Source organism: Pelodiscus sinensis, chromosome 22, assembly GCF_052426305.1.
Source record: "Pelodiscus sinensis isolate ZL-2025 chromosome 22, ASM5242630v1, whole genome shotgun sequence".
In the NCBI taxonomy this organism is placed as follows: Eukaryota; Metazoa; Chordata; order Testudines; family Trionychidae; genus Pelodiscus; species Pelodiscus sinensis.
Window position 1 is genome coordinate 14,931,789 of NC_143073.1, and position 11,485 is coordinate 14,943,273.

The 11,485-nt window shown below is 58.1% G+C and overlaps 3 protein-coding genes across 7 annotated transcripts in view; 1 reads left to right on the plus strand and 2 right to left on the minus strand.

Moving 5' to 3' along the window:
- The window catches only part of CYB5D1 (cytochrome b5 domain containing 1), a 35,087-nt gene extending 30,198 nt beyond the window's left edge, over positions 1–4,889 (minus strand). Inside the window, exons 1-6 of one of the 3 annotated variants that reach the window (XR_012897515.2) lie at positions 4,755–4,889; positions 4,297–4,373; positions 2,555–2,635; positions 2,160–2,378; positions 1,310–1,540; positions 448–569 (exon numbers count right to left, since the gene is read on the minus strand). Coding sequence is in view for 2 of the 3 variants with exons in the window: in XM_075908101.2 (XP_075764216.1) it covers positions 1,310–1,540; positions 2,160–2,378; positions 2,555–2,635; positions 4,297–4,373; positions 4,755–4,881 (735 nt within the window). In the remaining variant the exon portion in view is untranslated. Of the gene's footprint in view, positions 1–379; positions 570–1,309; positions 1,541–2,159; positions 2,379–2,554; positions 2,636–4,296; positions 4,374–4,754 lie in introns of those variants that run through there. The other 2 variants (XM_075908101.2, XM_075908103.1) reach the window with 2 other exon arrangements.
- NAA38 (N-alpha-acetyltransferase 38, NatC auxiliary subunit) lies at positions 4,849–5,957 on the plus strand. Of its 3 annotated transcripts, none has more exons than XM_075908105.2 (3): positions 4,849–4,988; positions 5,283–5,466; positions 5,724–5,957. In XM_075908105.2, exons 1-3 carry the CDS (start codon positions 4,896–4,898, stop codon positions 5,834–5,836), a joined length of 390 nt encoding a protein of 129 aa, XP_075764220.2. In that variant the 5' UTR covers positions 4,849–4,895; the 3' UTR covers positions 5,837–5,957. The 3 variants fall into 3 exon arrangements, with proteins under 3 accessions (XP_075764220.2, XP_075764222.1, XP_075764221.1); XM_075908107.1 differs by lacking the exon at positions 4,849–4,988 and adding an exon at positions 4,993–5,098; XM_075908106.1 differs by lacking the exon at positions 4,849–4,988 and adding an exon at positions 4,999–5,113.
- Positions 5,958–8,247: 2,290 nt separating this feature from the next.
- TMEM88 (transmembrane protein 88) lies at positions 8,248–10,839 on the minus strand. Its single transcript, XM_006116188.3, has 2 exons — positions 10,498–10,839; positions 8,248–8,859 (listed from the first exon to the last, which is right to left on the minus strand). Exons 1-2 carry the CDS (start codon positions 10,759–10,761, stop codon positions 8,593–8,595), a joined length of 531 nt encoding a protein of 176 aa, XP_006116250.2. The 5' UTR covers positions 10,762–10,839; the 3' UTR covers positions 8,248–8,592.
- Positions 10,840–11,485: the final 646 nt, after the last annotated feature.

The following is an 11,485-nucleotide window of genomic DNA, read 5'->3' on the forward strand; positions in this document are numbered from 1 at the left end:
AGACCAAGGAAGGGGAGGGAGGCTGGAGGCTTGAGACGCCTGGTGAGGCAGCTCAGAGCAGGCAAACTGATGTTCAATTGCTGCCATCTAGTGGCCAGAGCCGCTCATTACCTGGCACAGTGGGGGAGACCTATGGAAGTACATAAAATCCTGGGATCGCAGCACACATTCGGATCTACATGTCAGGCCACTACAAAAATCGATGGAGGAGATATCAGGCTATACAGGTCTATGCATCTCATCCACGGCAGCAGAGAGGGACCAGGATAGATGGGCCCAACCATCTGATTTGGGAAAACTGGGAAGGGATAGGATACTAATGGGTCCTGATTTAGAGTCTCAATTCCTACCTCCAATCCCACAAGCGATAGTCATAACATCAGTTTTCCAACAGATTTTATCTCTGTTATAAACATTACAAGTTGGTATAAAACAGTCCCACCATACCAGCACTGCTGAGATGGACAGGAAACAATACCCCTGAGTCCAATGTGGAATGGCAGCGGGCATTTCAGTTCCCAAACCCAGGGCCAATCATTGGAGAAGTGTGGCATGACATTGCCCTGCACCTAAGACAGAAAGATCACAGAGAGGATAAACAGAAATTGTTAAGGACAATCACAGGAAATATCTGGTTAGACAACGGAGCTCTCCTGGGGGCCTCTCTGCCACAAGATATTGAGCTCAGATCAGACTCAACAAAAAGGTCAATATGGATAAATGAGCATATTCTGAATTGCAAAAGCAGCTTGGGACAAACTATAAACCCTAAAACTAAGGGAAACATTTCACATGGGCAGGGCTCTGCCACAAATATCTACTGGGGTTGTCTTGCACCTATTTCGAACAATTGGCCATTGGCAAAGAAAGGATACCAGACTTGACAGGACCATGGTCCAATCTGGTTTGGCTGGCAATTTTCATAAGAGATTGCAATGCTGGCAAAGATGGGTGTTAAAGGGGACAGGACAAAATGAAGCAGCGCATAGGCAACACTAATGCTGCTTGGCTCTTCACTCTGCTCCCTGCGTGGGCCTAGCAAGGTTATGCTACAGCTTCTGAGCCCAAGGAACTGGGTTTCTTTAGCTCAGTGTCTAGAGCTGCGAGCTTCTCCGTGTTGAAGTCCCGAATTTGAATCCTGATGACAAGAACAATCCACCCAGCTGTGTAGCCTTACACAAGCAGGTGGAGAATTCAAGAGGAGAATTGAGAACCGTTTCCCAGCTGGGATGGAAATGATCTCCCCAAGGAAAGGGACAACCCCAGCCCCAAATGGATAAGTCCACCCTGAAAGCCCTGCCCTCCTGACCTAGAACTCAGTAAGGTCGTCGTTGAAATACAGCAGGATGGCTGGCATATACAGGCTGGAGTCCAGGTTGAGTTGGTAGAACTCCTCATCCTCGTCCGGGATCTTGTTCTGCTCCAGTGTCTTGTCCATGTTCAGGTTCACGCCCTCGTACTTCCAAGTGTAACTGGCAGCGTGGGCATTGTAGGGCAAGTAGCGCCTCAGGATGTCCCACATGGACTCCTCTGCACACACCTGGGAAAGTGACCCGCAGCTCGGTGTTAGAGACTCCCTGGGGCTGGGGGCACAGTCGCCTGCTGGGCTCAAGCAAGTATTTCTTCCCCAAAACCTCCAGCCACACCTGCCTGGTAAATTAAAGCACCAACCTTTCTCTCCTGCACCCCTTGCTGTTCAGTGGGGAATTCACAGCCTCTCTAACTCAGCAGCACAGCCTTGTATAAAAGTGGCTGCTGGGTAGAACCACCAAATCTGTCAGAACTGGCAGTGCATGGGGTTATCCCAGTCCCATGGAGCCCAACCTCTTCCTTCCCTGTTTCTTATATCCCTCCTTTCCACCATGTCCTGCTACCAAGGTCTCCCCAGCAGGAACTATAACTCCCAGAATCCCTGTTTCCAAGGGGGGAGGCGGGGAAGAAATAAGGACAAAGCCGGACTTAAAGGGCCAGTAAGCTACCTTGTCATGTGCATTTCAGGATAGGAGTGGCCTCAAGATTGGAGAGCCCATTTAAACCCCTTACCTGCCATGCCAAAGTAACTCAAGCTCCCTCCCACCCCCCGAACGGTATGTAGGGATGGCAGTTTGCCTGCTGCTGCCACTCAGTCCCTGCCCCCCTTGGCATGAGGCCCAGCTCACCTCTAACACATGCTCCTGCGAGGTCAGGGTGTTAACGATACGGATGTGCCGGGTTTTGGAAGCTAAAATCCCCACCTCATACTTGCTGTCCTTCCACCAGGGCAGCCCGAAATCATTTGCCCAGTCAGAGCAGGGAAGCTGGGGCGGGATGTGGATGAAGCGGCCCTGCGGGGTATAGTACTTGAGGCAGCCAGTCAGTGGATCCACGTGGGTCTGGATCTGAAAGGCAGGTGACTCCATTACCAGGGCTAAGGGAGGAATCTGTCTGGATCCCTGCCACTGGCCACTGCTCCCTCGGTTGGTCAATGTGTTAGTGTCAGACCAGAACTGCACCCTTGCTTAAAGCTGTTGGGCCTGCTAAGTGTGGTAAACGGAAGGAGCAATTAAATACTCACTTTGTGTAGTGAGAGCTGACTATGAAGCCACCAATCCTTGAGTGCTGAGGGAAACAGGGATATGATTGACTGCAGATGTGCCTGTGCAGGGATGAGGAAGAAAGCTAGGGGTGCCACGCTGAAGGAATCTTTGGGGCACAGGACTGGCTGGACAGACAAAATTTGCAGACTTCTGAGCCAGGAAACTGCCAGCTGTTTTTCCCCAGAAAACAACACTGTGCTACATTCACTGCTTGCACTTCTTGTAGCATCCAATCGAAACAACCCTGAACATTTGCTCATGGCTCGGTGGGGAGGGGGAGAGGTGGTCTCAATACCTGACTAGATCAGCTGGTCCCAATCCCCACCGAAAACAAAGGAAGGATCCCAATCTCCTACTCCCCCAAGAAGAGCCACAACAGAAGCATGAGTGTGGGGCAAAGGGGAAGGAAAACTGCCACCCTCCCCTACTAAGGCCTGAAACCCCAAGAGCTGCAGATCAGGACCCCACTGGGAGGTCCACGAGCTTGTAGCCAGCCCCTTAGGGAGCAAGCCAATTCCACCCTGGGAGATGGGAAGGGGAAACCTGGGGAGAGCAGTAAGACTGAGAGGGAAAGTTTCCATCCCAGAATGGAGCAGATGGTGACAAGGACAGCTGGTCCTAACCTCCCACCTCCCACTGCAAGAGAGTTCTGCATCCAGCTGGGCAATTCCCTGAAAGACATCTAGAGACAAGAAAGGACAGAATAAATTTAACCATTAGTGTGAAGCCAGTAGGGTGGACCAGGGTCAATGTTCCCTTTACTCTTTTCCATCCATGTGTGGATTTTTCTCATCCATGTGTGAAATAATTTTATGTGCACCAAGGCATGTGTAGATGTGCACCACCAGAACAAACAGAAAACCTAGCTCTGGAAACTTTGCTAATCAGATGGGCAGCATTTCAATCTCTTCTGAGCAACTGCACAAGTGCACAGCTTATAGGGAATGCTGACCAGGGTGGATGGTTATCCAGGGATCCCTTGCCCAGGGCTGAAATGTAGCCATCCCAGAGACAGGATGGCTGGATAGAGAGGGACCCCTCACCCATTACTGAGAGGCAGTCCACCTGTGGCGCAGGGCGCTAAGATGGGATGGGCCAGCCGATTACACAGGGATACCTCATCTAGCACCAATATGCAGTCACCTCTGGGACGGGGCCCAACTGCTGTTAAAACACTTCACAATAGTTTTGGACACGCAGGGTGCGTCTAGACTGACAAAATTTTGTGCAAAAGCAGCTGCTTTTGTGCAAAATCTTGCCGCCTGTCTACACTGACCGCGAGTATTTGTGCAAGAACACTGACTTTGTACTGTACAAAATCAGTGGTTCTTGAGCAAATACTCCGACACTCCCGCTCAGGGATAAGCCCTCTTGCGCAAGTATTCTTGCGCAAGAGGGCCAGTGTAGACAGCCAAGTTAATTTCTTGTGCAAGAAAGCCCGATGGCTAAAATGGCCATTGGAGCTTTCTTGTGCAAGAGAGCGTTTACACTGGCACGGATGCTTTTGTGCAAAAGCACATGCCAGTATAGATGCTCTTTTGCGCAAATACTTTTAACGGAAAAACTTTTCCGTTAAAAGTATTTGCGCAAATTCGTGCCGGTCTAGACGCAGCCAAAGTGAAAGAGAACCCTGCCCCCGTTTCAGACATCTGAGGTGGCGCCTGGGGACTGGAGTCACCACTGGCTCTCTGTAATGATCTCACACGCTGCCAGTTCTCACGTCTTTGGTCTTGGGGTTGAACCAGTGGCTAATGTCCTTTCCAGCGGCTTCCAAGATGGGTCTCAACAAGACGTCCCCTGGGGGAGACAAAGGCAGAAAGGAGACCAAGGGTCAGACAGGGCAGAAAGGAGGAGAGGGCACTCTTGGGGAGGGGCAAGAGGGGGAGGCTTTGCCAGGCTTGTGTGGACGGGTGGGGTGCAGCAGAGGGGAGCACGGAGAAGTGCTGCAGGGCTCTTGTGACTTGCGCTGTACAGAGGGTGGGCTCAGGTCAGGCTGTGGGGCAAGGAAAGCCTGTGGGGGTCCTGGGGGGGGGGGTGCCGCAGCGCAGGTGCGTGAGGCCCAGGCGGCTATGAGGGCGGCGTGAGGATGGTGCCTGAGGGAGCCGGGAGACACCGCAGTGCACTGGGGGACATTGCGGGGGTGTGCGGGGAGACGCGCGGTGCATTGTGGGAACGGACCCTTGTACTGCCGGGCCAGCGGGCTCAGGTCCCACACGCGGCCGAGGAAGGAGACCCAGAGCTGCCCGGGCCGCGTCTGCGCAGCCACTTCCCGCGGCGTGAAGTAGCGGCGCTGGAAATTCTCCATCCCGCCGCGCTGCCATGGCAACCGCCCAGCGCGGGGCCTGGCGGGATCGGAACTCCCTGCCGCGCTGCCATGGCTCGCGTGACGCCACGTCTTGCGGGGGCTGCCGGGTAACCGACCCTTCCGCCCCGCGTTGCTCTCGCGAGATCCGGACGGGGGCGGGGCGCGGATGGCGGCGCCGGCTGGGCAGCGCGAGGAGAACGGGAGCTGCGGCGGAGGGGTAGCGAGCCCCGCGGTGCGAGGGGGGGCGGGGCCACGGGCAGCGGAGGCGGGGCCAGGAGGGCAGTGGGGGCGGGGGCGGGGCCAGGAGGGCAGGAGGCAGCGGGCAAGCTATGGCGATGGCAGGGCCTACGGGCCCCACGTGGGGTCTCAGGTCCCTGCCCTGAGCTCTGCTTCGCCCTCAGGACTCGGACGGGGAGGTGCCCGACTCCCCCTACGCCCACGCCCGCCACAAGCTGGAGACGCTGCTCAACCGGAACATGCGCATCCGCATGACGGACGGACGGACGCTCGTCGGCTGCTTCCTCTGCACCGACCGCGACTGCAATGTCATCCTGGGCTCTGCGCAGGAATATCTCAAAGCCACGGGTGCGCTGCTGATTCGGGGCTGGGCGTAGGGGCTTGGTCAGTCAGAGCCGGGGTCTGGGAGCCAGGACTCCTGGGGTCTCTCCTCAGCCCTGGGAGCTGGTGGTTAGTCCCCTCGGCGCATGCCTCAGTTTCCCCTCTCTGAAGCCGCATGGATGCTCATTGGGACATTGGTGCCTTACAGCTCATTCCCCGGGGGAGGGGCCAGCTGGTGTGGAGGCATTGACTCTCTGACCCCACCTCCCTCCTCTCACCCACAGACTCCTTTGCGGCCAGCGAGCCCCGTGTGCTGGGCTTGGCCATGGTACCTGGCCACCACATTGTCTCAATCGAGGTGGAGCTGGAGAGCCTGGGAAGCCCCCAGTACCTGTGAGATGGGACTGCCGGGGACAGGATGCACCCAGTGGATGGACCACACTGCTTCTTTGCCAAAGGACATGCCTGCGGGGTGCTGCTGGGACTCATTCTGTCCATTAAAACCCATGGGGAACCCAGTGGAGCAGCCATGGGCCTCGTTTATCCTGTGGGTCTCTGGGTCCCCGCCCAGCAATAAGCCAGATACCTTGGCACTGCCTGGGAATGACTGGGTCTTGTTCTCCCTCAAACCCTCCCCATCATCCTTATGTCTGGGCACCAGTAGTTGAGCCAGGGTTAGTATTAGGGGTTCCCTGCTGTTCTGAACACAAACACACCTAAAGTAACCTGCTTCCAAATCCTGACTCACTGCCCCTGCTAGCTCAGCCCTGGGCTCCCAGGCTGTGTCTACACTGGGCCACTTATTCCGGAAAATCAGCCACTTTTCCGAAATAAGCTGCAAGCTGTCTACACTGGCCCTTGAATTTCCGGAAAAGCAACGACGCTCTACTGTACAAAATCAGCCGCTATTCCGGGAAAAACTATTCTGCTCCCGCTCGGGCATAAGTCCTTGTTCCGGAACACTGTTCCGGAAAAGGGCCAGTGTAGACAGCCCAGTAGTCTTTTCCGGAAAAAAAGCCCCGATCGCGAAAATGGCAATCGGGGCTCTTTTCCGGAAAAGCGCGTCTACATTGGCCACAGACGCTTTTCTGGAAAAAGGGCTTTTCCGGAAAAGCAGCCTGCCAATGTAGACACTCCTTTTCCGGAAAAACTGAAAACAGAATAGTATTCTGTTTTAAGCAGTTCCGGAAATTCATGCCAGTGTAGAGACAGCCCCACAGCGTTGCTGGTGCCCCTCACTCCTGACTCGCAGCCCTTGCCAGCCCACTCCTGCCTCCTTGCTCCAGCTCTGCCAGTAGTTCTCACTCCTGATACACAGCTCCTGCCAGCCCATCCCTGCACCCCCCCAACTTGCCAGTGCCCCCCACTTCCCATCTGCAGTCCCTTCTGATTTGATTTCCCTGCTTGCCCTCCTGTGAGCAGCACTGATAACCCGTCCCTGGCCAGTGCTGCTCCCCATGCAGGCAGGAGCTCTTGGGGACTCATCTGTGTAGCCTTGGGAGGAACCTGGCCCCCAGCCCAGCGCCTGCTGTTCCCATCAGCTCAGAACAATGGGCTGCTCTGTCCCCCTGCCCTGCGCTTCCCCTGCTGCAGGATGCAACCCAGGGGAGCTGCTTATCTTATCACCGTCTGCTTCCCCTGTTCACAGCGGGTGACGCCAGCGCTGGCCTATGCCTGCCGTGTGGCCCTGGCTCCCGACCTGTATTGTGGGGAGTGCAAACACGCACCCGCTCTGGGCGGGGCTGCCTGAGCCAGGACTCCTGGCTCCTCTCTGCATCTGGAAGTGGGGGCTGGTGGGTCAGAGCAGGGGGGCTGGGAGTCAGGATTCCTGGGTTGTCTCCCTGGCCCTATCCTCCCCCCGTGCCTCACTTTCCTTGCATAGGACAGGGTAACTCTTGGTCCTACCCTCCCCCTTCTGCTGACAGATTCCCCATCACAGTGCCTGTCCCCTTCCCACACGGCGTGGGAGCAATGTGAAGGGGCAGAGCTGCACATCCCTGGGAGCCCTGTCCTCTGCGTGGTTCCTGGCCTCAACCCTAGCTCCCAGGCCCTGCCTCTGCACTTTCCCGTTGTGGAAAACTTGAGCTTGTTTCCCTGGCGGGTATTTGCCCTGGAGCCAGGCCAGCCCTAAGCTGGCCAAAGCGGAAAGGCGAGTGGGGGGTCACAGAACAGCCGTGCTGGGAGCAAGCAAAACACCTACTGCCCTGTGGGCTGGCGGGGGGAGAGAAGGAAACAAGTCTGCGGAGCTGAGTAGCAGCAGGATCAGGACTATGTGGCCAGGTCCAGGTGGTGCCTAGCATAACAGGTCCTGTCTCCAGCAAGGGATCTGGGCAGCCCCAGGCACAGTGAGATTTCAGGGGCATTTCCTTGTCCCATCCATTTCAACCAAAGTGCCAAGTGTGAGGAAACTGTGGTCCTGGCCTAAGGGAATCTGTCAGCAGAGCAAAAATCCTGTGGAGGAGAGTTCCGCGGGCCCAGGTCTGCCTCAGCCAGGAGCTGGCAGCAGTGTCTGAAACAGCTCCAACCTGCCTGTTGTGAGGAGCCCCCTCAGCACTGTCCTTCCGTCCTTGCATCCCATGGCTGGGAACAAGGGAGAGGCATGAACTCCTCCCCTGAGTGACAAACTTAGGTCTGCCTCAGCCAGGAGCTGGCAGCAGTGTCTGAAACAGCTCCGACCTGCCTGTTGTGAGGAGCCCCCTCAGCACTGTCCTTCCGTCCTTGCATCCCATGGCTGGGAACAAGGGAGAGGCATGAACTCCTCCCCTGAGTGACAAACTTTATGGGAGGGGAGTGATACGGGAATTAATGCAATGGACAGAAAATGATTTTTATTTATATTAAAATGAGCGCCCCCATAACCTACCCAAGACCCACAACCCCCCTAGATTCCTTTTCCAACCCCAACTTCCCCAATGCAGACCCTCCCCCAAACCAACCTCCCCTTAGTACCCACCCCATGCCACATCCTTTCCCCCAAGCAGGCAGAACCAGGGGGTGACCCCCCCCCCCCCCGACAGCAGGAATTCGCCTGCTCCAGTCGCTTTTCAAGCTGTTGGCACCAAGGGGGCCCTAGAGTCAGTGTCTTTTGGGGCACGCCTTGTTTACTGTGGGGGCATTGACTGAAGGCTGCCCCCGGTTTACTCTAGGCCCCCCTCATACCCAGATCTTGTCCCCCTGGGTGGGCATGCGAGAGCAGCACCAGCCAGCCTGGTGGTAGTGACTGGCAGGTAGATTCCTGTAGACGGCCAGACTGTAGGGCAGCAGGCAGTAGCCCAGCTGCAGCCGCCGAGCCAGCCGGCAGAAGGCGGCCAAGCCAAGCACCAGGAGTGGCAGGAGCAGTGTGAAGCCAAGGACCAGCAGGGCCGTGGAGCCAGCGTCGTGTAGATGGGCCTTGCACGGGGCCACCTGGGCATGTAGAAACTGCAGGCAAAAGGAGAGTGTCAGTGTGTGTGTGACAGCTGTGCAACCAGCTTATGTGCAAACAAGGCCTGGGCTAGCCACTGAGCACTTCAAGGCAGGCCACTGTGCCTATAGGCACACTTGAAGCAAGGGATTGGCATATGAGCTTGCACACCTGCATGCAGATGAAGAGTGCCCCTTTGTACACACGTGTAAACTGGCTTGCATATCGGCAGCAGACCCACCCATGCTCTGGGCACCATGCATGTAAAGGGATGCTTGGACTGTGCCACCACGGCCCCAACAGCCACACGTCTATGTAAATGGGCACAAATTGCAGATCACCCAAGTGGTGTGCTGGGCTGAAGGGGGGGGGGAGTGCAGCCCCTACCCAGCTCCCTTTACCAAATGCCTGCGTGGGCTCGGGCTCTGCACTCCGCCCCCAGATCAGTCAGGAGTGATCAGTGCGGCACCAGGAGGAGACGGCTGTGCTGGGACATGCTGCCCTGACCCCCTTGGGGTTATCAGCCAGAACCAGACCCCCAGGCCTGCATTTCCTCAGTTGTCAGGGGGAAATCTGTATGGGGGAAGGGAACAGCAGGATGCCTGGGTTCTCTCCATGGCTCTGGGGGAGAAGTGGGGGCTGGTAGAGCAGGGGGGGACTGGGAGCCAGGACTCCTGGGGATTTGTTCCTTGTCGCTAGACAACCCCCCCCCCCCCGCCGCCACACACACACACACACCCTCTGCATTTCAGCTGAGGGACCCAGTCCCTTCCTCCATCCAATACCACCCCCCTCCACAACATTCCTGGAGATAAGGGAATTTAACATTCCAGCTGGGGGCCAGGGCTTGGAGGGGCTGGGCTAGCCAGCTCTGTCACTCCCTTCCCACCACAGCAGGTCCACCCAGCGCCTCCAGCAACCCCTGGGTAGTGGGGGGGCATATGTATAACAACTCCCCAGGGATCCAGCGCCCAGCCATCACCAGCATGTGCTCCCCCAGGTCCACCAGTGCCTCTCACTCCAGACCTGCAGCCCCTGCCTCCACACCCCCGTCTGCCCGTGCTCTCGCTCCTAACCCGGAGCCTGGGCTAGCCTGGCCCTGGGATCCCCCAGCTCTGCTGTGCCCCTCTCTCTGCGCCCGCAGCCCCCTGCAATGAAGCCTCCATCTGATTGGTGTCACTTTGGATCGGTGCTCTGAGCCTGGAGGAGCCCAAACTCCAGGGAGCCAGTGGCTGAGGGGCTGGAATTGGGTTGTTCGGCTGCGGGGCTCTGCGTGTGGGGGGAGGGAGGCTGGGCCAGGCCCCCCGGGGGACAGGAGAGTATGGAGGAGGCATTAGTGGGGTGAGGTCACTGGGCCCCTTTCACTTGTGGGACTGGGGGGCACATGGGGCGGGAAAGGGAGCCCTAGCAGGCTGCAGGATCCGGGGAACAGAGGGGGCGAGGGGGTCTGCAGGGGCGTCCTGGAGGACTCAGAACACTGGACTCTCGGGGGCACAGAGGGGAGGGAGTCACGGGGGCTGGGTGGGAGGTGCGGGCGCACTGGAAGTGGTCTCTGGGGACACGGGGTTTCGCGAGGGCAGGGGTCTCGGGAGCAAAGGGCGCTGAGGGGAGCACAGAGCGGGTGGGGGAGCTCTGCGGGTCTCTGGGAGGCTCACCTTGGAGTGGCAGAGGAAGCCCAGCCCCAGTGCGACGCCCGCGGGCAGCAGCGCGGCCGCGCAAAGCAGCGCGCAGAGTAACGCGCACAGCGCTGCGGCCAACAGGTTGTGCGCGCTCAGCAGCACCGCGCAGGCCAGACAATCCAGCGCCCCGCGCAGTTCCAGCGCCGCCTCGGGCTCCAGGTACGGGGGCGGCGGCACCGGGCTGGTCCCTTCAGTCCCGCCGGGCTCGTCCCGCCCGCTCGCCGCCGGGGAGACAGACATGATGGGGGGAGTCCGGCTGCGCCTCCTGCCCCCGGGGCGCACTGCGCGGGGGCTGCGCTGCTCTGCGTTTTATAGCGCCCGCGGGCCGCCCGGGCCCTTCCCCTCGCGTCTTCCCCGCCCCCTCCCCAGAACCCGTCAGGCTCCCCCCGGGGAGAGGTGTGGGAGGTGCGGCCTGGAACATGATGCGGGGGAGGGGGCTTCTTCCCCTCCCACCTTCCCCAGTGTCCAGAGCCCCCCCCCCCCCCCGCAAAGGGGGGTGGGAGGAGAGCAGGAATTTGTCCTGCTCAGATTCCAAAGATGCCTTGAATTTATCTGCCTCCCTCCTTCCCGTCCCCCGCCTCCAGCCCTGGGCTCCCCCAGCTCTGCCGGTGCCCCTCACTCCCAGCCCCTGCCATACTAAAAATGACTGTGCTCAGGAAAAAGGATCTGCGCAGGAAAGCAGCTTGGGCGGGGGGCTCTGCCTCTGGCAATGGTGGGATGGGAGCAGTTACTGCTTCCATAATCCCAGGGTAGTTTCAGGTCAGAAGATCGGAGTTGACAGTCCCCTCTGACCACCCACCATATCCTCACCCTGTGTTTGTTGCCCCTCCCCACCTCCTCGCTCCACAGAGATCTGGGACCCTTTCTGCTGCCCAGCACTGCTCTCAGCAATGCCACAGACACTGATTAGCTTCTTCGGGAGTTTTGTCTGCAGCAGCGGATCAGCTCCCAGCACCTGAGCCAC

Coding starts and splice junctions, on each gene's coding strand:
- NAA38 (XM_075908105.2), top strand. CDS start 4,896: ATGGCAACCGCCCAGCGCGGGGCCTGGCGGGATCGGAACTCCCTGCCG. Junction 4,989..5,282: donor CGTCTTGCGGGGGCTGCCGG/GTAACCGACCCT, acceptor CTTCGCCCTCAG/GACTCGGACGGGGAGGTGCC. Junction 5,467..5,723: donor GGAATATCTCAAAGCCACGG/GTGCGCTGCTGA, acceptor TCTCACCCACAG/ACTCCTTTGCGGCCAGCGAG.
- TMEM88 (XM_006116188.3), bottom strand. CDS start 10,761: ATGTCTGTCTCCCCGGCGGCGAGCGGGCGGGACGAGCCCGGCGGGACT. Junction 8,860..10,497: donor GCTTCCTCTGCCACTCCAAG/GTGAGCCTCCCA, acceptor TTTTGCCTGCAG/TTTCTACATGCCCAGGTGGC.